This window comes from Danaus plexippus, chromosome 26 (genome assembly GCF_018135715.1).
Source record: "Danaus plexippus chromosome 26, MEX_DaPlex, whole genome shotgun sequence".
NCBI classification, from domain to species: Eukaryota; Metazoa; Arthropoda; class Insecta; order Lepidoptera; family Nymphalidae; genus Danaus; species Danaus plexippus.
The window spans coordinates 3,915,311-3,943,072 of record NC_083554.1 but is presented as its reverse complement, the minus strand read 5'-3'; the positions used below and the strand labels follow the sequence as shown (position 1 = coordinate 3,943,072).

The following is a 27,762-nucleotide window of genomic DNA, read 5'->3' as shown; positions in this document are numbered from 1 at the left end:
TCCACTGACAGTTGTACAGATAAAAAATATGATAATAAAAAAAAAAGTTTTATCAACTTGAGGTTTATACATGGAACAAAAAATTTTAAAACTTCGCCAAATTTAGACACGAAACCGACTAAATCTAAAGTTGAATGACACATTATCGTTCAGATTGGTTTGTTTTTGATAAAGTTTGAGACAATAAACCATTTCGTCATAGGAAGCTGCGGTAATTAGGACAGATTATCTCTTAAGATTAATGTCATAAAGCATATTCATAGTTTGTAAAAAAAGATCTAATGGTGAGTTATAAATTTATATTTTAATGTCAATTCTTTGATCTGATAGGGAATATTGTTGAAAAAAAAAAACAATACGATCACAATCAATTTTATTTCACAACTGACTCCATATATTTACATACAAGATTGTGATTTATAAATGCATTCACTTTTGATCCCGCATTATTATATTTGTACATATTTTTTTTTTATTAAAAAGTTGATTTTATTGCACATAAATCGCTGTTCACATCGGGTACACTTTAGTTTACATAAACCGATCTAGATGGCGCTGTACGCAATTATCCATATTAAAGTATATTTAACTATTTATGTAAAAGTGTAAATCTTAAAAATATTACATTAATTAAATATCATAAATAATTATAAAAATATATATATTTATATTTGCGTAATATAAACGTTTTCGTCTCAAATTTGTGGTTCATTTTGTTATTATTGGTATCACATTCAAAGCCAAAACATTTTTTGTAAAAATAATTCTAAAATATCTATAATTTTTTTTTAATGTACTAGCATATAAAAAATAACTGTCAATGAATCCCAACAGTTTCAACGATCACACATAGATGGCGCTACACAAACAATTGTAATAAATTTAAAAACGACTAAATCCTACATTACCTAATTATCACCATTATCACATATTACTCTCCCATAACTTTAAATAATTGTCTATAACTTCTTCGAACCACTTTTTCTTTTTAACGTCTTTGAATGCTGGCGATAGTGTTTTCAGTTCTAGTTGCAGCAACGCTTCGTTGCCTAGCAACGTGTCCAAATTTCTCAACAACGCCGGCTCTCCGTGCAGCTTCAACAAACTCGGATATGAGAAAATATAATAATGTACTCTTAACTTCTTCATCGCCCAACTCTCGACAGTTTTGTTCCCGCTCGCGACCTGTCAAATTGAAAGACAATTTAAAACTTCAACTGACAAAAGACTAACAGATTATAAAAAATAGAATAAGAGAGATGTCAAATGAGAGTGAATGATTAATGAGGTTTTATTGACTACCTTTATCTGACCGATATGTTTGGCTTGCCAGGGTGAGAAATATCCCTCCAGCTCCTTGGCTGTAATGTCACCGACGCCTTTGCTTTTAAGTCTTTCTTTGATAACTGAGTATACGGTTCTAGAGAACACAAACACCTGGAGTGAGAGCATAGACAGGATTCACGAATTTATTTTTTTATATTATTCCTTCGTGGCGTATACTCTTCGTCTATGGTTTTTCCAAGGTTGGAACCAAACCTCTTTTCTATTATATCATACCTCATACTATTATAATAGCCATATTTACAGTTTAAGTATTTAAAACAAAATTCGTTTGCTCTCCAGTTGTTTTTTAAGATTTTTTATTTGTAACTTGTAATGTATTTTCCGGATAAAACACTAGGAATAAATTTGAAATGGCAATAATTTTAAAACGAGTTATAAAATTTTGACAATTTAGTTTGTGATTTCCTATGAAAATGATAATAGATGAGATGAATAGAAAAGATGTTTAAATACGAAGCATGATGCAACGTATTTTTTACTGTTGATAGAATCTTATAATAGGAGGGTTGCCACCTTCTTGTTTAGAATTCATGTGAATTAAAATTCAAACAAATAAATTAATTAACTTTTTCTCAGCCCTGAGATGAGAACGAGAAATCATTAAATATTATTTATTAAATGTCCAGAACTCGAAGGTGGCAACCCTATCATCAACAGCCAACCTTGACAGCTCCTATATGTTCAGCGTACAGCGGTGAGAAGTAATTGTCGATGTCAGCTGGCGGTATAGAACCCACGCCCTTTGATTTCACTCGCTCCCGTATACGAGAGTACACGCCGCGAGAGAACACGAATACCTTATAATATTTAATAAAATATACTAATCAGATTTCAGAATAGCGATAGTTGAAACAAGAATAAAGAATTCCAAACGTTGCTCTGTCACATTGACGTATATATTTTTTTCGATATCATTTAATTTACCCGCTAAAATTCGTGGGTAAGACAAAACTTTTAATTAAACGGGTCTCGCAGAAAATAATATCTGGAAATCTACAAAAGTATCATTCCAAACTGACTTTTATTTTAAAATTACGTAAGGCACAAACAAACATAATATGCGTTTTGATATTTAGATAAAAATAAAATTATATTTTAACTATAGCTGGAATAGTGTGATAATGAAAAAATAATTTCTTAATTTCAATATAAATAAAAATAAGACAGGCCATTAACAAATGAATGCTATTAAAATAAAAAAAAAAGTTAAATGTAATGTAATAAAAAGTTTTCATTAGTCCAATATAAATAAAAAGTAATGTACAATAGACCATATAAAATAACACAGGCCATTTACAATGGAATGCCATAAAAAAAAATAAAAGCAATAAATTGATATTCATATAGAAGACAGCGATGGTAAAGTTAAACACATCAAGTGAGTCAAACGTTATCAAGTAAACGATTGACGATTTTCAAAATAACCTCAAGTTTTGTAAACAAACTCACGTTACTAACGTGATCCATCCCACGCGATTGCACACGTTGTTGTGAAACATGCTCACTACTATATTAACCACCAAGTTATGGATTATACGTAAAAAAAATAATTAAAATAATTAAATGGAAAACAGCATTTTAATGGACCTATTTCTTCCATTAAATTTTTTTTCTGCTTGGCAAAAGTAAGGAGGTTTTGTATGTATTTCTATTATAAGTAGATACCTGTAATTACAAGTGCTGGCAACATTTTAATACGGAAACCATGAAGTTTTTATTTAAGCTTTAAATATGTATCGTATAATAATTAACATTTTTTTTGAAAAGTCAGTTTCTACCGAACGAAGGTCAACTTTGGATGTTTCATTTTCGTGTTTTCTATCATTATCTTTCTTGAACTGTATCTGTCGTGTGTTTGTCATCGTATACACCTATCAGACTTACCTGATACAGTGAATTCCCAGTGACATATGACGCTATATAATGCGAGCCATATTTCCGTATGAAGTCAGCTATGGACACCGTGTCGCCGACATTAGTTTCATCAATCGCCTCATACACTACGTCCTCGACGGAAATATCGGACGGTATCTCTTTCAGCTTGGCGGTTTCGCGGAACCTGACAAATAACTTTTTAATTACTGACAGTTTTTTTTTTTTAATATTGATCCATATACTCTATGTTCAAAATTATTCAGCCTTTACTATTATGCTAATATTATACAATTATGTTAATTTCTTTGGATAGAATAAAAAAAAAACCGCATTTTTCAAATTCTGGAAAGATAACAATTTAACAACCAATACTTTATGTATATTTTAAGGAAGTTTTGACTTTTTGTTAAAGAAATTTGTTATTCTTGTGTCACTGCTATAGTTTAACCAGAGTTCCAAAGGCAATAAGGCATAAGAATGTCGAGCCATCAAGTTGGTGGTTTAAATACCTGGATACTCTCACTAGCACGTAGCAATGATCGCCAGTGATGAATGATGAGTTGATTCCAAGGTTCCTAGCCATGATGTCCGTGGGCCAGCCAGCTGTGAACGCCCGCCACGGACGTTCTAACCTGGAAAATATATTAAAATAAACATGAGGACATATAATAACTGGGACTAAAAAATAAATAATTCCAGGTTCTTCTTTTGTTTCAACTTCAGATGTAATCAGTGGGAGCAATACAGAGAGTTTAGGTCCTACAAGCATTACAGTATATCAGTTCTTGGTTCAATTTATGCTGCTTGAAGGAAACTTTAAGATTTTTATGGAATTGAATGGGAATTCTACGTAAAAAAATCATCCAAACTCAAGCTCTCTTTATAGTACCTCTCAAAGCTGAAGTCTCTAAAGTACGCCTGTAATAGCTGTTTCAAGTTATCGCAGAACTCCATGTGGAAGTCACCGTCGAACAGCGTTTTTGCTGTCCTCGGTTTTGGGGCCAGAACCAGCTGGTCGACGTCTTTGAACACGTTGACAGTTGGTTCTCTGAACACCCAGCCATCTGTGTCGTTGCGTGGTACCACTCGCATGCATATACTGAGGTAGCCATATCTGAAACGATCTTTTGATCTCATACCGGAACTGCTCATAGTCTGCTAGGAATTATAGATGAAGTATGTTGTTACATTAAGCATTAATCATTGTGAAAAATTCGGTTCGGAATCCAATGATATTTAATTGAATTTAATTCTGTTGCTATAAATATAATAAACTTGTATTATATTATAAATTATGTCGATTTATTCTATGTTATTGTTATTCTGTAAATTACAATAAGTCTGTAATACCCTCAAAGGCGATGTGAAGTCTCACTCAGAGAACAAAGACGTGTAAGGGACTTTTAAACACAAATATGGAAGAATCGTTTAGAAACATTAGTTCAACGTTGCATGATTAAACAATGTGGTTTCCTATGTAAACATATATTTAATTATATTACTGAGCACATGTGAGAAATAGCACTATTTCATTCATCTGTAATGTCAACATTTTCATATTTTTTTTATGCTATGGCTCCAGTCGCACTGGAATAGTAGAATATTATGCCAATGTCATACTTATTGCAAGTGATATCCTAAATATGTTTGTCTTCTTTCATTTAAAGGATAAATTAATCCTGATTTAATTTCCGCCAAAAAAACAATTCCAATACAGATAAGAATAAAACTTTGTCGATGTTATTATAAAACTAGTCTTTCATACTCGTTCTCTTGTTATTAATTGATTTCAGTAAATACATTATATTTCTACTCCATTTTAAATATTCTCCACATAAACGTATGATATTAAAATATATATAAAGAGCGTTATTTAAATAGTTCCATATTAAAATACAGACGGACGGAAAATATTTGATCGTTTCGTTAAAATAATCTTAAGGACAAAGAACAGCAAGTTATTGTAACAACACAAGCAGACACTTAAATTTTATGATACAGATCGTTTATTGTCGAGTTGCTTTTCGGTGATAAAGTACATATCCTATAAAATCTTGCAATTTGTTATCAAAATCATTACAATCACAGATAACATAACCATATTTGTCCTTCCCCGGCTACGTTACGTCAAGAATTAGACTAAAATGTATTACTAAATGTAGGACATAACGTTCATTAATTCTTCCTAATTAAGAAAAACGAAAGTATTTCTCAACAACAGCAGTGATAAAAGTATCTCCAAAGAAATCATCCAATAAAGCAATTGTCTTCCACATTCTCTATACATTAAAAGCCTGAATAAAAAAATATTGCATACAAATGTTCTTTATGGCCGTAAAGGTTATTATGATTGACAGCACAAAAGACTGGGAGTGAGTCAATCTTGTACTCTTATAGTAAATAGATTGAAGCAATTTTGTATTATACTCCCTTTTGTTGGCATCGTTCAACACGAATCTAGATCAGTCCTCAGGTGTTCTGATTATGACGCAGGGTCGAGAGGAATGAGGTGCTAATGAGATTTACATAAAATTGTCTCCGATTCGATTCTTCGTAGATTTTATTATAGATAAGAATAAAATCCTTACATTAAATTATATACATGATTTTGATCTGCTTATTATTTGAGGAGATTGAAAAAAAATCATACATTTAAATGATTGTAATCATCCTCATAGGCTTTAAGTTGGATCTTCATAAGTTATTTTCCCTTGATGCTTAGAAATTTACGGGAATAAGAAACAATAGGTCCAATTATCCTATTTGTAGACTAAGAATTTGGTCTTGGCTCCGCCTAGTATGAAGACTAAGAAGGATTTACTCAGTGCCGGAGTAAACATACACCAAATGGCTCGAACCTCGAATTTTTTTAACCGGTTTAGAATCTATATACATAGCTTCTACGTAAAATAGTTTGAATAAATATGCTTATATCACCATAGCAAATTAAAGGCCAAACGAAATGGCTAGCTACTCCCTGTACGCGTAATTTTTCTGCTACAGTACAGTATATTAGTTAATGGTGAAGTGTCGTGTCACCTCATGAAGATGTTGATGGATTTGCCGACGCCCAGCTCCGAGTCGAGTGTGGCGGCGTGGCAAGCTACAGCCACTAGGAGTACCAGCGCCCAGCGGACCATCACACGCTCTGAACACCTGGAACAATAGAACGATATTAAATAATAATAATAGGACTTTTATAAAGATGGCCTCAACTGGCTAGGAAATCCTGATAACATTAAAAACATTATATACTCATGGGATAGTCTGTTTGAAGTAAACTATAAATATATTAAAAACGAAGAAAACAGTATATATGGTTTGGACTATGTGCGGTGGAAGAAACTATGAGTATATATATATATTGTGCAAGCACGCTTTATATTATAATTTTATATAATTTTTGTTGGTCATAACATTAACATCCTATTTGATATACCGATTATGTATTATTTTTATAATATAAAATGTAGATTGAACAATTCACTTGTTTATTTAATGTACTTTGGTTTAGTGCTGCAATTATAGATGGCGTTACATAGTAACAAAACTGAGTTTAATAAAGTTTGGGAAAAGTATGGATGAAGCCTTCGAAGGAATGATCTTAGAAAGATATATTTCAAATTTAGTTTAATTATTTTGTAGTTTTTAACTGTACATTATTTATTTTACAATACATTTTTTGACTTTGTAAAAATTGTTTTTCCACCTACCCACAAATTCCTTCATGCCTTGGAGAATGCAATAATATGAAATAATGAACAAAGTACCATGTGTTTTACCTATACGTGTTATACCCTTAGTATGAGTTATTATTACCCGACTAATAACATACAGCATTAAAGTTTTTCGTGATGAACTATGGAATAAACTTTTTATAGTAGATGTTTATGTGACAATCAATCCTTACTAATAATCCTTAGTTTTATTACCAACTTAAGTTAATTTGAATGAACCTTTGTGTTTTTTTTAAGTTTTAAATTCATCACATTTGTTCGTATTCTGTTTTCTGTGAGTGTCACTCGGTTCTCATTAAGGTAGCATGCGGGCTGTATCGTGGAAAAAGGCACGTAACTAGTGAATCTTGATAATTTCCAATAACGACCTCGTTAATATAATATATAGCAGTAATTAATTTCTTACATTTAAAATTTTGTATAGATGATAATATCCTAAATTTACGTGGCTATCTGAATGTCATTTAACCTGTTTAGTTAAGAAAACATATGAGTTGGATTATAACATAAATAGGAATAAATATAATATCTTAAAATCAATATGCTACAAAAATGGCATTTTTTTTTTATAAAAAATGCCATACAATTGCAAGTGGCCAATTAATTGGATGTAGCCACTGAATAAAAAGCTTTACTTCATCCAAGCAATTATTTAAACGCAATCTTTGACGATGAATAACCGAGATGAGATGCAAAAAGTTAGTTCACACTCTAACTAACCCCTTGACCTCGTTATTGCCAGATTAAGCCAATTGCATTCAACAAATTGCTTTTGATCATAATTCATGACTTAACACGAGAAGAGGACATTGTAAAATTGAAATGGTAGTTCAGATTATAACAGACAGAAACAAAATTTATTATACTTTTCAACACTCATATCTTTTGAATAAAAACTCCTTGAACGGGCTTCTTTTAGTTCTGAAGCACGCTTAAGAGATGGCGCTGTTCATAATTTCTTCGGACAGTTTAAGCGAATATCTAAAATTAATCGTGATATCTTGATCCTGTGCACTTCAATTATTATAATGTAAGTTACTAATTCAGCTCGAGAGCACTTGACTGGACTTAAAATGATGCAACCCAAGTGTACTGAAATAAACGTGTTCATTTACTATTCAAGAAAATGATTTTCCATTTAAACAGACGTCTTCTGTTTTAAGTACGTAGTAAGTATAGATATTTATTTAATTCAATAATATGTTCCTCAGTTCAATTTAACATTCAAACAAGTTGAAAAATCCTGTTTAACAAACTCCGTATAAATTTATGATATTGTGTTTAAATTATTCTCAGTAATACGAAACTCAAACATCAAAGGCTGAAACAAGGAACGAACCGAGATATTTTTATGTAAACAGCGTGTATTTATAGTTTACTATGACAACATGGGGTCTTGAGTAGCGACAGCAGCACAAGTCTTATAAATGTAGGTACGTTCAAAATCCAAAAAATAATACGATTAAAGTTATTAAAAAAAATGTAAAATTTTAAATTTAAACATTCGTATTTTATTTTATACGCGGTTTGAATTTAAGATTATATAAGAATCATTTCAGGACATTGTCATAAGTGATTTAAATCAGATAAGTTTTTACTTAAATATGGTGCTCATAAAGATGTCAGAAGGTAAAAATTATTTTCTTTCCAATGGCTTGTCTTCGGTATTTGTTTGATGTTATGATGTCACGAGACGTAAATCACACGGCATCTGGCTTACAAATGGAAAAACTGCGAAACGATACAGTACAATTTTATTATTAAAATCGTGATCTTAATTGTTAAAACTGTCATGTCAAAAATGTCAAAAAAAAAAAATTGAGAATGCATCTTAAACTAAAACAATTCTATGATAATTTATATAAAAAAAATAATAATAATATAAATATTTTATACTACTGATTAAAAATTAACGTAACTTTTGTTTCATCTTATCGACAGTACTGTTAATTGTGAAGTTTGTTACTTAATTAGTTTTCGAAAACAAAATTGCATAACAACTAATTAGTCACGTTTTGTATCGATTGCACAGATTACTGTAATTGCAATTGGAATTGTAAATCTTGGTTTGGCTCGTCATAGTAACCCCGATTAAATGTTTTACAAAAATCTATTAACAAAAACTCTTATACTACACATTTAAACCTATGGGAAATAATTTTATCAGTTACGATTATTTAATTAATAATTGTTATTAGTATTACCATATAAAGTTTAAAGTATTTAAAACTTTTTCTGGCAACATTTAAAAAAAGCCGCCATATTAAATGTTGCTGTCATTAGTACAAAATACGCTTTAGCGCTGAGCTTCTAATTGAAGCTCGATAAATATTATGCTAAACTAAAAAACTACTGAAATATCTCAAAGATCTCTTTAATATTATTATTATTTGATATAAAATAATGTTTATTAGCTGCATGTGAATAGTTTATAGCATAATCTTTAATTATCATCACATCCGTGAATAAAAAAATTACGACTTTTTTAAATTTAAACTTTTTATACGTTATCTGTGAAAACAAACGTCAAAGCTTGATGGGATGTATCTGGGAGGTATGTACATATAAATTTTAATTAAATTATTTTAGATAATTGTTGAAACACGGGTGATATAATGAAGCTATTTTGTGAACTGTCAAAATCGTTAAATGTACCTATACAATAAATGCATAGAAATTTTGGGAAAGATTTTGTTAGAAATAATTTTATTTCTACTAGCAACACTATCAGCACTTCTATATATAAAAAGAACTTCCTAATACACATACTGATTTAATTAAATATTTTTTTATTTTGTATTTATGTTATGAAATACTATTTATTACTTACTGATATCCGTGACTTAGTTTGGCATTATAGTTTGTGCCTAACTTGTATGCACGAGAAAAAACACGTCACTTAACGCGCGATGCTAATAAAACAGTTGTTTTAATTCCAGTGACTATATTATTTTTTAAGAAAAGGGCCAAGCATCGGCAATAAAACTAGGGAAATTAATTATAATATATCCGGTTTGGATAGATTACATTAAGTAGTGTAGACGTGATGAGCTCACGACTACATCTGTACTAACTATAATCACATAAAAATACCACATTTAAGTTTGTGTGTGTGTCTGTTGTTCTTTTATATTCAAGGACGGTATTCAAACAAAGTGTCCCGGGAGAGAAAATTAACACAACGTTTATATGACAAAGGTGCACTAAGAAAAATATATCGCCGGAGATATATGACTTTATACTGTGTTATCCGTTGGAAATAGGTTTCAAGGGATGTGAGCACGATTTACTTTAAAGGACTCAAGTCCAGGCGTATGTTATATTTTATATTATCGTCTTAGACAAATAAATGCGTAATTAATGCAATGTTATTGAAACCAATTACGTAAATTTTTATCATGAGATGTATATACATTTAGTAAAATTTTCATATACTTAGTATAAATAATAATATTAATAAACGATTATGAAGCAATCGTTGCATATAAGACGCTTACAAGATTTGTTCACCATTTAACTATTAAGCATTGAGATCGAGATTTTGTCTTTTGATAATTCCCTATTGATTTTTTATATGCGCAGAATATTACTACATAATTTAGTGAAATCTTCGCGAGTTTTATTTAAAATGTTGAAGTTTTGACGAACGATATACCAAATTGTGAATGTTTGTTTCGTCTTCTTTATGATTTTTTATTCATTATATTTATCTATATGTGAATTAAATATGCCTTAATATGCATATGATAACTATAATCAGTAATCGATAGCTGTAATGATCTAGAACTATAATAAAATTGCATGCAGATATTTGTTATACTAATAATTATTTATCATGAGTCATTTGAAACTAAGCAGATATGCGGAAATTGCATAATTTAAATAAACATAATTATATATATATATATATATATATATATATATATATATAGATATGTGTGTTGTATATAACGAGACATATATTATTGTACATATACTCGAATTAAACATGTTGCTTAGGGGAAAATATTAAAAAAAAAGTCTATAACAGATAGTTTTTTTTTTGTGTCAGAAGGTTGTATTTGTTTTCCAAGTCCGCTTCCTGTTTAGTCCCTTAATGTGGTTAACTAGCAGCCATCTTTTTTTAAAATTCTCTCATAAGATAATGTTTCTGATAATTTTTTAACTTGATGATCTATATGTGTTTTTATAACGTGAATATTAAAATTTTTATTATTTTCGTTAATTAAATATTAATTTTATTATTATTTTATTTTATCTCACTGATATTGTAGATCATTATCCATGTGTGTTGTTTTTGCTACCTTAAAATACCTAAAATTTGTTCACGTAATAAAACCGTCAGCTGCAGTTGTAAAATAATACTGATGTCAGCTTCTGTACCAATTATCTTGTTTAAATCTTAATTATATGATTATTATTATCTTTGGTATAAAATAATTAATTATCAAATACCTGAAAATTATCAAAATATTTTATTAATTTTGTATAGATTTATTAATAAAAACTGCATGATTATTCTTACCATAGGTTCGAATAGTTACACTATATACGGAGCGTTAATAGTTTATTATTTACAAATCTTCGCACTTTATAGTATTAACGTAGGTCAATGATTGGGAAACGGCAAACGCTTCGTATGTAGTTTTGTGACTATCAAGACAAACGATACCTATTACAAACTAGCTTTTGCCCGCGACTTTGTCCGCGTTAGTTTCATATTTAGAAATGTATAGCTGACCAGGCGAATTGTTTCGATTAAGAGGCAATAAATAAACAGATTTTGGATTTTATTAGTAAATTCAAAAGTATCTCATGTCCGTCTCCTGATTCCAACCTACCTTCCCACAAATTTCCAGCAAAATCCGTACAGCCGTTCTTGAGTTATACACAGTGTAACTAATACAAGTTTCCTTTATATATAGAAGTACAGAGAAATGACGTCATAGTTCACACATCACTTTAATACTAACACGGGTTCAGACGTTATCCGTACTTATAACAAACATAAACTTTATATTACTAATACTAAGGTTTTTCTCGAAGAGTGCATTTAAATCAAACGTGTTAGTAATTTGTTTTTAGGTTTATAGTTATTGCAGAGTGAAAGTCCTCACCAAATAGTGCAAATTAAAGGCTGTATTATATTTGGTCCAAGTATTACGTGTAAATGAACATACGTTTGATAATTATTGCTGACAATAATTTTATACGCGGATTTAACTTTTATAAAATATGTCAGTTTTACTCACGAGTAGTACTCATCGTTTGTTTTAGAATCGTAAGCGAAATGCGATAACTGTCTTAATATTTGAGTTGTATCTACCTGTGAATTCAAACAACTGTCTTATTTAAATTGAGAAAATAGCTGAATTAATTCAAAATTATACAAAACGTTAGACATATTCTTTAGTATGAGTCTCGTTAATTTACTAGAAATTTATACATTTTCGTTTAAAGTTGTTTATACTTTATGCTTACTCTTAGTTTGAATAAACTCAATACATACGACGGGTTAACATTTTTTATTAATAGATCTTCGCACGTTACAGCGTTAACGCAGATCGTTGAATAAGAAACGTGATACGCTTCGTATGTGCTATGACTATGAAAACTTAGAGTAAGTTGAACCATACAGATCTGTTTACGTATCCGTTGGAAACGTAGGTTCTAACGTTACTCGACCAAGGTAGAGTTACATATTTTCTGTTATTAAATTTCATAAAATAATATATTTTCACTGATATCACTAAATAATAAACAAAGTATTAAAATTACTAATATATAATGTGCTATATAAGTTGCTGCAACTAAGCAATGGCTGTCTAAATAACATAGTTTAAGAAAGATTTAGAATCAGCAACGAATAGTCTTTCTAAGTGATGGCATAATTTAACTATAGTAATTAAATACAGGAATATTATTTCCTAATTTTAACAGCGTCTTCTCTAGACAGTATTAAAATACGTTCATAAAATAAAATGTCGACATTGACAAACCGTTCCACAATCCCAGTTTGAATAAGCCATATCATGGAAAAACACAAATAATAGTTACCGTAATACATTTCGTTAGTTAATTATCTGTGTTTTTAAGATAATGTCCAGTCCAGCGGGATTTGGTGAAGAATTTGTGGACCGTACTGATAGATTAATGCTGGCTTACCCACTACAAGCCAACCGTCAATTTCGGCGCCAAAGTTGTTAGCAAACAATGCATCGCCATTAAGCCCTTAATATTTCTTATTAATGCTCCTTAAATCTATACATCCAATCGTTTCTAATTATATTTTATACATTGATAAATATTAATTTAATAATCATATTTTTTTTATATATTTAATTTAATCCAACTGATAGGCATTTGTTTCTGTAATCTTATATTATATACGAACATAAAGACAATAATTGTGTAATATAGTAAACAGTAGCTAATAAGTCTAAGTTATAATAAAAGCTTTGTATTGTGATTGTCGCAACGGTAAATTTCCTACGTTATGCCGTTAGTTTACAGTTAATAAGTTCAATGGCCTCTGGATCACCAATATCCTGGATAACCAATCGGGTTATCTAGACACAGAGATACAGTCTAGACTTGGGACATCCTTTCAAATGTAGGTATGAACTAGATACTATACGACATACATAAAATGACAGGAAGAAATAGACTTAACAGATTATTTTATACATATATACATATCAGCTGTGCCCGCGACCTCGTCCGTACGAAATAGTTATTTGCCTAATAAATACACTAAAGGTAGTCTAAGTTATGCTTATTATATTAACTATCTGCCTCTGAAGTTTACGTCAAAATCAGTCCAATAATTTCAGAGATAAGCACAAACAGAGATAGAGAAGAAAATATTTTTTCTTTAATATATATTATGTATACGCAAACAAAGGTCAATTTAATATAGCGAATATACACATCAATTCTATATATTTTTATGATACAGATTTCTTCTCAATTCATATGTTTTTCTTATCTATTTTTTACACATCGCAGAGCGAAATAATCGGAGCCTACTCTTGTTATTTCAAGTCTCTCAAGTCACAGTTAGAATGACTGCCTCCATACTAAGACATCGAAAGTGACCCAGTTGTCACAAAAGCATCATGTAATGTTCTAACAGGCAATTCGTATTCTGGTGTAGACTGTGAGTATCACGAAATATATAAACATTTACGAGATATGTTAATATTAGCAAACATACATACAGTAACTATTTAATGGTGGATATAAAATTAATTCTAATAGGACAGGGTAGCCCATCAACTGTTAGGTTAGATAAAACGTTGCTTAACGTACACCCAAACGAATAACAGCTACATTTATGATTAATGAAAGAAAAATGTTTATCATACCAAATAAAAATGTCGATATATGCAAACAAAGTCGCGGGCTGTAAATTTATTTCTTTCGACTCACGTTTCCCTTTATTATCAATGGTATAGCCATTTAATGATAACAACGCAATAGTGCCTTATAAGTACCGATACAATTAATAACTGAATTGATTGTTTATTATTATCAATTAATATAACATGTCGAATGTTGTTGAGATAATCGTTGTTTATTCATAAAAATACACAACTATTAAGACTTAAAAGGAAGTTTTAGAAGAGTACTACTAGTTGACTGTTGAAACTATTCTGCCTATGTTAACCTGTTATTATCTGTGACAACAAAATAACAGATAACATATAAGCATAAATTATATTTATTATATATAAGCTATTCTAATGAATTTTAATTAAAAAAATACAAATCTTGCGTATCCGTCTTACACACGTGTCTGACTAACTAACTAACAGGTTATGAATGGAATATTCATGAAAATCATTCTCAAACGTTGTAAATACATTATTAACCATAACACGAAGGTTGTACAAGCATGTCAAGAACGATATGACACAGAATAGATAATAATAGATAAGAATTTATACAGATAATACAAAATACCAAGGTTCTCTTGCAGGATTCGCGTCAGAGGTTGCGTAAAAAACATCTAATGGTGCCTAAGATAGCAAAATTTTACGGATCGCGATTTAAATTACGATTTTGAAATTTAATTCAAGCATAAATTTATATTTGTTTTTTGTTGAATTAGATAAAAATCTTTTACTTAAAGAAAATGTAAAATAGAAGATTCGTAAAACTAGAACTTTTTTGGGATCAGAATTACGAAGTGTCACTTAAAGCCTCAAAATTGGAGGGAAAATTTGAAACAGTATGAACGTTTTGTCTAGAATCAATGAAAATACGTTACACTATAAGTTTTGTACTTCTTGACCCAAATATTAATAAAATTACGATGGATTCTTACCCTTACTATTCCGTCCTTGCCCTTGTCCCTAGCTTAATCACAATATATACGGAATGTATCAAAATCTTCACACATGCTAGTTTACTGTGAAACAATTTACAATAAACTAGCTAATAATATTTTTTGGAATATAAAGTTGGGATAATGAGTAAAATATAAAGAGAATTCTATTCGCATCAAGCAATTTATATGATATTTCTTTCAAATATTTAACAGGCATTATAAATAAGCCGCCATTTTTAATTGAGCAGCTCACAAAGACGACCTTTACCTGTTCGTGCGTCTGACATTTTGTTTTGTACTATTTTAGAATTAGACGGTGGAATTTGGCTGCTATATGGGGGTCACTGATACTTAACTACTGTTAGAATGTATCACATATGATTTAATAAGGAAATTGGCTGAATGGATGGATCGTTGTCTTTATTACGTCCCAAGGAGGTTTTATAGCCTTAAAAAATTTATTCGTATTCCTTACTCATACGACATAAAAAAAATTAAAGTGTGATCCTTTAATGTGCTTCAAATCAAAATATTTACAGATCCTAAATAATAAATCATAGGAGTGAAAAATTTTAGTTTTTTTTTTTCTATATATAATTTTATTGCTTCATTTCTTTGATTAACAAAAAGTAATTACATATTATCGTAATTCCATTTAGACAATAATCTTTAGAATATCCGAGTTATAAATAAAAGAGAGATTTTAACACCTCTTTTAATCAAAATTATGAAGTAATTTTTATTATCGTTTCTGTCCTAAGTTATATTACAGATTGTTTCTTAAATATTCAATATTGTACAACTAAACTAAAAGTTTCGCAAACTAGAAAATATTTAGATTTACGAAACTGTCTCACGAAGGTAACTCAAAGTTTGTCGTAAATTCAACGATTATTAAAATTTATTGAAATTTAAAAAAAAAAATAAGATGAAGCAATAGAATCGTAAAATACGTTTTACGGAAGCGATCTAACTTGTTTGTATAGTCAAGGTCGTGAAGCGACCTTTTGAAATCTAACATCCGAATCACTTTCCCATTTATTTTTTTTAGATATTGAATAATATATTTTTGTATAAAGCTTATAGGCTATATGTAATTCATTTTAACATACAAAGCATATATATATATATATATATATTAACGTATTAATTTACTTTGATTTAATTTTCAATGTGTAGTTAATAAATTAATTTATAAAGTAAGTTTGTTAAATAAAAGGAACTAGGAACTATTTTTAAATTTTATCATAGTGTTTTCAATGTTTGTTAAGTTTTTGTCGATTATAAGTTTAAAGTAATATATATATAAAACAATAATGAAAAAAATAGTGAAAGTATTGTTAAAGCACTAATTTTTTCTATATGATAAAATTGTCGCATAAAAACATGTTCCATATAAATAAATCTGAATAACCATAGATATATATTTTCGATCAGTCGTGTCCTTGATAATATTGCATCAAAATAGTGAAAGGAATCGCCTGCGGTTTGAATTATCTGTATCACGGTTTTTATGTTACACTCATAGAACAACACTTTAAGTAGCTTTCGCATTTATTCTTTTATAATATCAATACAGATAATAATTTAGGAATATCCGTAGGAAAAAAAAAATGTTGATAATGAATTAAGTAAAAGTATCTGTGAAAAGCAGTACTATACACCATTGCAAGTCAATGCGGACGAGAGATTTAACAAAAAAATGTTTTATGTAAAGAATTAACCCAAGTTTAATCCAAAAAAACTAATATAGAAATTACATTTAAGGCCATTAAAAGTATATATCTATCAAGACTGACGACGATGTGTAAAAAAATATACTAAATGGACGAATCCGCGGTGTTAACTTAGTGAAGATATAATTTCGTACTGAAAATAGTCCCTAGTAACAAACAATGTTATATACGAAGTAATGATAATAACGTCAGCAGTTTTTATCGTCCGCGTAGTAATAAAAGAAAATTATGTTTTAATTAATCGTTCTTGGTTTGATTTTATTGTATTTTTTTTTTATTTTCTTCGTAATGAAAACAAAAAATACGAGTGGCACAAACCCATGGCATAACGACGTGATCCTATGACGTATTGGCACAACCGTTTTCTGCAAATATAAATCCAAAATCTTATAGAAATATATGACTGTTATTACAGATTAAAATTAAATATACTTAATTTATGTTAATGAAACTTCACAATATTTAATATTTTACTATAAGACTTATATATTTAAGAATAAGCAAAAATTATTTCATATATATTATCTTAATAAAATATTAGCGTGTAAGGCCGTTTCTCAATCACGTTTTTACTCTTAAACTCAATTTGGTTGCCACTCAAATGATCATTCGGGGTCATCTTCAAGATTCATCTTACGTATAGTACAGATATCAAAGTTATAGAGATATAAGTACAAGTTATACAGCTTTAGAGCCCAAATTAATCTCAAATATTTGATGAAACTAAACGTTAAATTCTTAATAATGAATTAGCAAACCTTAGTTTCATATTTAGCTTGTATGAGAGCATAAATCGTAGCAATATTCTCATCAGGTTGCTAATGGGCCGTGGGTAAATAGTTTAATCCGAGCGAAGAATTGCTGTACACATTAGGTTGTAGTGAACTACAGATAAAAGATCAGAGGACAGATATGGTGATGAATTAAAATTAACTATACGTATATAAAAACAAATAGACTTTTATATTTTACGTTTTTGATAATATTTTTTTTTATTTAAACCTCTTTGCTATGATTTTCAGTTGTACATAATTTTGATAAAACATTTTTTTTATGTATACTTGTTTTTTGTATGTTATTCTTCTTGAAGTTTCAATAATTTTATAGCGAAAAATGTGATGTTTTTCTATGAAACTGAAAGTAACAATTAAAAAAAAGAGTTCTAGTAGCACTATGAGCCAAATATATTGGTATCATTTATAGATAATGGCATATTTTATAGATATATATACAGGATGTTGTTACTATATTTGGTTCTGACGTGTCTGGTTAATGAATAATACAACATCGAATGCTACTGTCGGGGCAACGTACTCTATGTGTTCCCGTGACCATACTTTGTCATTGCGATTTTATATCTCAAAGAAAACTAGACTTTTCGCGATTTGCATACTATTTCACACAAACTACAGCATGAAACAATGATAACGGAATTAGTGCAGACGTCTGAGAACATGTTGGCAATACATGTATTACAAAAACAAATATGTCTTTATAGATACAGATTAAAAAAGCAATCATTACAGCTAATATAACAGATAAAAAATGTTAATAATCTGCAACAGTCATTGAATTAAACTTTTTTTTTTTTTAAATAAATATAGGTCAATATTACATTCTATGCGGCCAATGTTATTTAACGTTTCTTGTTATAGTAAGTATTCATGTCGAACATAATCCAAGGTAATTTGAGGAAGATCGTGAAATCACAATTTGCAATTCGTTGTCATTGAAGAGGACAAGGTCGTGTCGTAATACCATTTCCATTTACCTCATAAGCTTCGTGTTTCGTTTTTTTTTTTTTTTATTTATTTGAAGGTAATTTTTCTAGCTTTTCATTGACCTAGACCTTCAAACGCTATCTTCGAAATAAAATTCTGGCTTTTACTGGCTATTAACTATTAAGTCAATGGATAAGGCTAAAGAAATTGATCCATTTTTAATTGCTTGTTTACAAACAATGATAGCGTGAAATTAAAACAGATTATTGCTTAAAATTTAAGATAAGCTCTTAGCAAATAATGCAAACGGTTTATCTTTTTCTTTCGTAATATTAGGGTTCATCAGATATTTTATAACAGTTGAGTGTTTAGTACAAGTTTGCATCGTGCACTAAATACGAGGAGTTTTGCGTTTCCCGTTTCTCATTCAATAAGCTACGTTAATACTATAGAGTATAGCACGAGGTAATAACAAACTAGTCAGGCTAAGTGCGTTATGTACTATAATACTGCAAAGTTTTTAAGACACGCCGAAGGTTTTTCTATAAACCTATGCAAGTTCAGCGTGACAGTTTTTTTGCTTCACCAAAAACTTGTTGTGCAAAAAGCCTTGTTCCTCTTTGACTTTTAAAGATGCATGTTTTTGCATCTCAATATAACACCGAATTAAATGGGGACGCAGTATTATGTCATGTGACATGCGCCTGCGCAATGCTGTCAATGCCTTTTGTAATGTTATTTGGTTTAGGAAATAATGAACTTTCTATATATATATATACATTACTAATAATTTATATTATAATTTCATCATTATTATCAACAAAATAAAGATTACCTAAATCATTTGTAAGTTTTTTTATACTTCGTGCAATCATGGCTGTATACTACAGATAAAAATATTAGTTAATTGTGTTACAGATTATAATTAAACAGTAACCGAACAATCTCATTATGTTAAATGCAAGGTCGTATCTAAATCAGCAATTCTCATGCCGTAAACTAGACAAAATTACTAAATAGTTACGAAAATCGGTCAATTATAGTAAAGTAACATTATGAGACATTGACCGAGTTGCAATTATGTAAGCCTAGTAAATAGTATTTACATTATGCAATTTATCTGATAATATGAAAGTTTATAAAACCTTATTGTGATCAAACCTTTTTGGTTGTTGTCGAATAATTTTATAAATACAGTGATTATTGCAAGAATTTTAATGAATGGTTGGAAATAAATAACTTTAAATTTACAAATTAAAGAACGTTTAAAATGCAGAATTTTATTGCTATTGACAAAAACGCAGTATAAGTGTTACCATATTTGCTAGCGTCATGGAATAAACCTACGTCATACGGATGTGAAAAAAAAAAAAAGATCGCCAAAAGCACTTATTTCTAACCTTGGCCGGGCTTGGCTGATGTAGGAATTTTTTACCTAAATTTTATGGTATTTTTTTTCACGATAAAGATGTATAAATTGGTAAAAAATCACGTATATCCCGTTTAAAATTCAGTAATACTTTGTGATTTACATGTTATTCGCTGTTTGATCACGTAATTAACATGCAAATGATTCACAAATATTATTATGTATTGTTTTTAAGGAAATCATTTTAAAAACTCGACTACAATATATGTTTGACAGATTTGCCAGTTTTGTATATTTTTCCTTTATAAATAGATTTTCTTTTAAGCAAACAATATTTATGTATTGACCTGTATCTACCTTAACATGTATGCATAGACTTCATTTTAGATTTATTTAAGTGGGTCTCTGTTATAGTTGAGTAGGGCAAGGTTGCTCAGTGCTCAGTTACTGAGTAATTGGTTCTATTGGTTTGAGATTATCAGGGTTAATATTTATAAAAACATTCAATTATTTGGCGTTAATACTCCATAAACCTATTTTTTTTTTCGCACCTTAGTATTGCCATTACATAAAATGTATTTTTTTCTATTCGATTTGAAACATAAAGCCTTGTTTTTGTGAAGTTTTTTGTATTATCATTATTTTGTTCTTCAGTTTGATTATGATATTCGCTATCATTATTTCGATAAAAATCTAAATTAACTATAATTAAGTCATTTTTTATTAGAAATATTTACTTTTAAATTGCTATAGTTTTTATATTTGAGCAAATTCAAGCCAAACACTGAAGAAGCATGATAGTCACCAAAGAAACTTGACCGCTATACCTATTTCTGAATAGCCATTTTGGATTCCTTCTCGTATATATGATTTTTTCATTATACATTTTTAATTCAGGCATTTTATCGTTACTAGTAAAATTCCCTTTTAAAGAACAATATATATATTTTCTATAAACGAAAGTGAAGATTTTTTTAACTCCTAAACATATAGCAATGTTTTCGAATGAAAAAGTCAAACTTGTCGTTTGTATTCAAAATGAGCATGAAAATGTGTAAGCAATAAAATTCTTTACTAATCCGTAATAAAGTCTATTTTACTATCAATTTAAAAACCAGGTAGAATCTAAACTCTAAAACAATCTATTAAAACTTTAAGGCGCCATTTTATTTGGTACTAAGAATTCCGCGCACACTCACACGTTAGTCACAAGCCATGCTGTGTCTAACTTATAGTTAAAAAAATTAATTCAGAGTTATTCCTAAATACTCATATTGTCATTAGAAATGTGATAATAATTTTGTTCATTTTCTTGCCGGATTTTTGTAAATGTTTTCGATTTTATATATTATATAATATATAAAAAATATTATTTTACAACCCATAATTCAGCGTTCTTTCGAATTAGAGGCTAGTATTTATTAAATACTACTAGTTGCCTAATAGGCTCACAGAATTGGAAGTTCTTTTGTCTAAAACGGTAAATGTATTACAATAATACAGTACAACCCAATATCCGATAACCTTATAAAAGCAACAAGGACTAAGAAATCGAGAGAGGCAGTAAAGTCAGTCGTAGGAAATTCCTTAATATCTTAAATGATTTTATATTAAGGAATTTATATTGCATTATTCAAAGGAAATAAAAAAATGATACCAATATATTAATTTATACTGGAGTAAATATATATTAATTATCTTTTTAAAATCACAGCTTTATTTGAAGCGAACTTAAACATATTGTTTCAAAGCCAACGCCCATCACATACAGCCAGGAAACACGACGCCTAAGCTATAATCACAAAATATATATATATATTTTTTTTTTAATGTTTTTCTGGTATTTTCATGTTTGAATGCTTCCTATGATGATAATAGTAACTGCTAAGCGAAGACGCAGTAAATCCTCACTAATTCCGAACTAGAAAAACGTTTCTCGATACGACTGTACACAATAGTCTATGTAATTTCTTGAGCAGATGAAATAAAGGTGTCATTTAAATTTTTGGATTTGGACTTTAGATTCCTCTTGTCTAACTGCTTCTAACCAGCAGGACACCACCAAGAATGTCCCGGTACCACCGTGTTAAAAACATGTAACCGCTCTCCAAGTGACCTTGCCAAAGCCGCGGGCTTAACACCAAATTCCCTTAAACAAGATCTTTTGTTGAATATAAATTTTTGGCAATTACAATAATAATAACTTATAAAACGCATTATTTTAGGAGGGAAGCTTTTCCGGCAATGCTTATCAACAAATATATCTTTATCTTCTTTGACTTCTCTACTAGGAATGACTGAAGATGTTCAAAATAGGATAATGAAAAAGGAGCTTTAACTTAGTTAAGTTTTAAGTACTAGATTAGTGCAAGGTCATATCTTCTTCGATCTACTTTGAACTGTGATAGTGTCTCTTAACATATTACCTGAGATAGTTGACTGGTTTCATTCTCTCTTGGTTGGAGACCTGGCCAACTTTTGCGTTATAAGTTAAATGTATGTGATGGACACCGTTGTTCTAAACGCCTTTATTCCGTTCGACAAACTCCTTCCCGTTCCCTCCACACGGTGCTCAAGATTCGTATAATCCGTCCAAATATTCCACGATTCCAGTGCGAACGAAGCCATAGCATAAAACAAATGCTAGCATGTTGGTTTTCGTAAAAAAATATCGTTCGCTCTCAGTTCTCGTCTTAATTCAAATTGTTATTTATTCTCGTAACCAAAGAAGTGTTTATCCTTCAATGTATAATTTTAAAAAGCGTTTAAGCGGACAAGGCGGCGTCATATATTTATTACTTAATACGAAGCCCGACCTCCATACAACAAACTATTGATTGATGTAAGTTCATTATCATTAGATGAATCTTCACTACAATGATAATCAAGTGAAGCAATTTTTTGAATATATTTAAAAAAATTACTATTTTCATAGACTCATAGCATGGGATTTACAAAAAAATAAGTATGAGAAATTGCTATAAATTATCTAAAATCCATGTATTTTCTAACTAGGTACATCTGTTATTTACTGTTTCTCTCTCATTAACAGTCCTCCTTAATTTGGCTAATCAGATTATAATAACAATTTTATGTCATTTTTTTTTCATATGAGTTTTTACGAATAAAATTATCTTTTTGATATATCTACCTAATTACCAAATTTAATACAAATTTCATCGATAGCGTTATAAATGATCAATTATTATAAAATTTTTGTATATACATATATTTAAATTAAAGAATTAAGCTAATCTTTTTTATAATATAATAGGAATATGGAAGATATTTTTAATGAGGACTACACACACACACATATACATATATATGCGTGTGTGTGTGTGTGTGTGTGTATATTCTCTACGTCAAGTTACACATACGAAAGCCGTTATTGTAGCCGCTCGTACAATTGACCCCAGGTCTTATAAATCGTTACATCCGTTATTGGTAGTTGATCCTTTAACCCATATATGAAATGATTGAATTAACTAAGGTTTACTGCTCACTGACAAGTTTTTTACGATCATTCATACACAGAACAACGACGTCGTTAACAATGAATTGAGATTTTCAGTGGAGACAATTCATATATAATATATAAAATATACAGATTTATTAGTATTAGTATTGTAATATAAAAAATAATACTATTTACATTAATTAAAATCTACAACAAGATAAAGTAGATCTCCTTAAGCTAAGTTAGTTATTGACGGCGTAGTAATTTGTATACTGTCTTTAATGTAGTACATACGAGACCATATATGATATAAATTAAAATTTTATTATTGAATATAAAATTATAACTTCACTATATACGTAATAAATTCGGTAAATTATTTTATATGACAACGTTTAAACGTCCGTGATAGCATAACTTACATTTTGCTCTGTCGGATAAAATATAAAATAAAGCTGGAAACAAAATAAACATGATAAAAGTCCGCGGACAGCTTTACGTGGATATTAAGAAACGCTCTCTGAACGCATGAAACCTGTTTGGATGTGCAAGCATTTGTAAAACTTAACCTTACTCACCTCACCTTGGAATTATTTATGCTATTTGTTCGTATATTTAATGTATGTATAATATAATATTGTAATTATATTACGAATATCGTCGGTATAACTTACGATTTATATGCAATTCTGCTGATTTCGTAAGTTACGAAATGTACTAAAATTTTATTAATTTAAATGATTGAATGGAATAAATGAATGATTTATTTATATTGTTAATAGGATTCGTTATATACAGCCATTTTAGCCATTATTGAATTAATCTTGACGTCTCTATAATATGTCCGTCATATCAACTGTAATCGAAAAAAAAATGGCGTCTACATAAAATCAAACCAAAATTATTTATAGTCATTTGTAGGTATAGTGAGATAGATTTAAATATTTTTATAATGATCATAAGATTCATTACGATCAAAACGTATAATCGAGCCTTTTTTATGTTATGACTTATAAAATATAAATCAAAACAAAATAAATTGACAGACAAGGTAAAGCATAAATCGAGAAACTATTTTAATTAATATATATTTATATTTTTATTTCGTTTAACTGAAACAAGTTATGTACCCTTATTACCTGTTCGCGTCTTCAAACGCAACACGCACAGTTTTCTGTTCGGAACTGTTCAACTACATACGAACGAATCAATCTATCAATAGTCTAAAGTCAAACTATTTCCAATTTTGTATAAATAAAATGTTATAACTAAATCGCCGTGACAATTAATCCGTCGTGCACGACACGCCATGCATATGCATACATATTATTTTTTAATTTACCAAACCAAGAAATGTATTATAGAGAAAACGCAAGAACATAAGACCAATTTTATTAAAAAAAAAAAGATAATAGGATTCGCTTTTTTTTTAACAGATAATTAGTAACATTACGTATCAGTTAAATAACATTATATTTTTTATTATGTATACGAAAGGAATAATTAAAACGAAAATAAAATTACTTTATTAAATTTTGTTGATATTATTTTTTCAAAACAATGCTCACGTTAAGCCAATTCTAAATTTCCGGCACCACAGCGTTTCCGGTGTTAGAAAAACAAAATACCTTCACGTGATTATATATAGAAACTTTTTGTTAAAGATCGCTTGCTGATTTTTAATTTAAATAATTATCATCTTGGCATTTGTACATGTGTATATAATGGCCATATTTGTAATCGATAGTGACTAATATCAGATTCATTATAATAAATTCTAAATAGGTTAGGAATCGAATAAAGTTATTTTATTACGTTAAGTTTCATTTTGAAAGAATTATTAAGGTTATTTATTAATTTTCCCGCCATCACTATGCATTCAATACAAAAATATCTGGACACTTGCTATATTTATAATACAATGGAGGTTTTAATAAATTTTAGCAAAAGTCCTTTTCCATATTACACTCGTATTTGTATTTCAATGCTTACACTATGTTTATATATTCACACAAGGTCATGTCAATGTTATTCTAATATAATAGTACGATTTTATGTACGTGTGCGTAAGAAAAGTATGATAGTGTGAGTTATTCTCCTAACAAATTATTTCTTTAATGCCATTTAACTACAATTATTCTCTTATTAATCCAACAAATAGCGATTAATGTTTCTTTAACTAAGAAATAGAATATTTTCTAATTAGAAATTACGCCATTAATTTAATAGTTCTTTATAGCGTGCTTAGTTAATAAAAGTTACGATTGTTTAAATGTCAAACATCCATTGACAGGTGACAAAGGCTTTATATTTCGAAATACTTTACAAAATAAATATAATTTCGATTAAAGATATATTAGATCAATGAGAAAATCAACATGTATTTTATTTCGCGTCTGAGTAATGTAAACTTATTTGTAAAAAAAAAAAAAACAAAAAAAAAAATATCATAAGTTGATATAAAACCATTTCTTTATTTACAGGTTATAAATATTAAACGGTGTTAATCGCTAGCATGTGGGGACTTCACGCGATATAAAAAGACAATAGAAAAATATTTGCTCATATATAAAGGTATTAAATATTTGTAATACAAGAAAGGATTAAACACAAAATGCAACTACTCACCGATAATTTAAAGAAGAAAAAACATCTCATAATATAGAATTTATTGTAATATGAATGACATAAGACAGTCTCAAAAACATTCTCAAGGCCGTCCGGGTAAAAAAAATAATATTGTGAAACGTCCAAAAAGAATAATTTATAGTTATAAGTTCCTCTTTATTTTGACCTTCTGAGTGATGTTTTTTTTTATTTGCCCCTATTTCTGAACCGACTTTATATCCTTATACGTTATACTTAACCTTGTTCATTGTTCGATGTCTTTTTAATCGGATATTTACATAAATTGAACAAAGATTTTAAGAAGAAAAGTAATCTATGTCGAAAATGTTTGCTTACCAAAAGGAAAAAATTCTTATTGGTTTTTTTTTAAATTTATTATCAACAAAACTTAGTTACGACTATAGATTCTAAGCTTATAGTGTTATTTCAAACATAAAATTATTACATATTTGTTTATAACTAGAATTATTCAATGGAAAAAATAATCAAGAAACAATTAATAATGAAAAGTAGCAACGTTTTAAAAAAGAAACTATAATTTTTACTTAAAATACTATCAAAAACATGTTTAATAACTAAGTTCTATCTTTATATGTAAAACAATTATTTATTTTATCTAATATTTCAAGCAATTAGAGTTATTAAATAAAAATAAATAAATATAAACTCACCAGCCGTGCAATCCCATCCAACTCAAAAGTTAAACACTTATATTTTAGGGATAATTCTTAACATCCTTTCATAGCTGCAACATTAACCGTACCATTCACAAACAATATACAACCGATGCCGCGAAATCACAAAATACAATTTCATTTATGAAACATTATTTAAAAAGACAATCACGCCTTTTATCTGTTTCATACTTAACGAAGACTTTCAACTAAGTTGCTTGTTTTAATGTATTTTTTTTCGTTAAACTGTTTCGTTATTATATTTTTAGCGTAACCACCGCTCCGACGATTCGATTCGGTCACTGACTGTGACAGAATGAACACAAATCTTAACCTGCTCGGTTACATTTTTTTATGAAACAGAAAAAAAATACTCAACCAAGCGAATGAATGGGACATACTATTAAACTTACGTAATTCCAGCAATATCGTAATACTATTTTCTTTATCTGTTTATTTTATTTGATTATTACAATATTAAACATTAGTAAACAATAATCTAAAATGCCATCTATTGCTCGTAGAACATAAAAAGTAGAAGAGCCATCTAGTGTAATATTCCAAGACTAATTGTCAACATGCCAACGTATCTTTCCAATATACAAGTTTCTGGTTTAAAGATAGTTTACAACTAAGCTCGATAGATGACGCTTTCATCCATTTTTAAAAGATACAAGTGAATTCATTTAAATTTAAATTAAAGTTTTTTTCTGATAAATGTTTTTCATAAAAGAAAACATTTTTTTCTTATTTTCTATTTCTTTTCTCTCTTCATTTAAAATTTTAAACGCTTATTCCAAGATACTTTTATTTATTTTAATAAACTGACAAATTAAATAGGCGCTGTAGTCGTAAATCGTATCGTTATAAATTGTTGCCAGTT

At 29.1% G+C, this 27,762-nt stretch overlaps 1 protein-coding gene across 3 annotated transcripts; it reads right to left on the bottom strand.

Annotated features, from left to right (window-relative positions):
• Positions 1-356: 356 nt before the first annotated feature.
• Positions 357-27,215, bottom strand: LOC116774401 (torso-like protein). Of its 3 annotated transcripts, XM_032667126.2 has the most exons (8): positions 26,877-27,214; positions 6,262-6,378; positions 4,112-4,336; positions 3,732-3,854; positions 3,232-3,406; positions 2,010-2,144; positions 1,303-1,437; positions 357-1,185 (listed from the first exon to the last, which is right to left on the bottom strand). In XM_032667126.2, the coding sequence occupies exons 1-8, from the start codon at positions 26,891-26,893 to the stop codon at positions 925-927; spliced, it is 1,188 nt and encodes a 395-aa protein (XP_032523017.1). In that variant the 5' UTR covers positions 26,894-27,214; the 3' UTR covers positions 357-924. The 3 variants fall into 3 exon arrangements, with proteins under 3 accessions (XP_032523017.1, XP_032523015.1, XP_032523014.1); XM_032667124.2 differs by lacking the exon at positions 2,010-2,144 and having other exon boundaries at positions 26,877-27,215; XM_032667123.2 differs by lacking the exon at positions 1,303-1,437 and having other exon boundaries at positions 26,877-27,207.
• Positions 27,216-27,762: the final 547 nt, after the last annotated feature.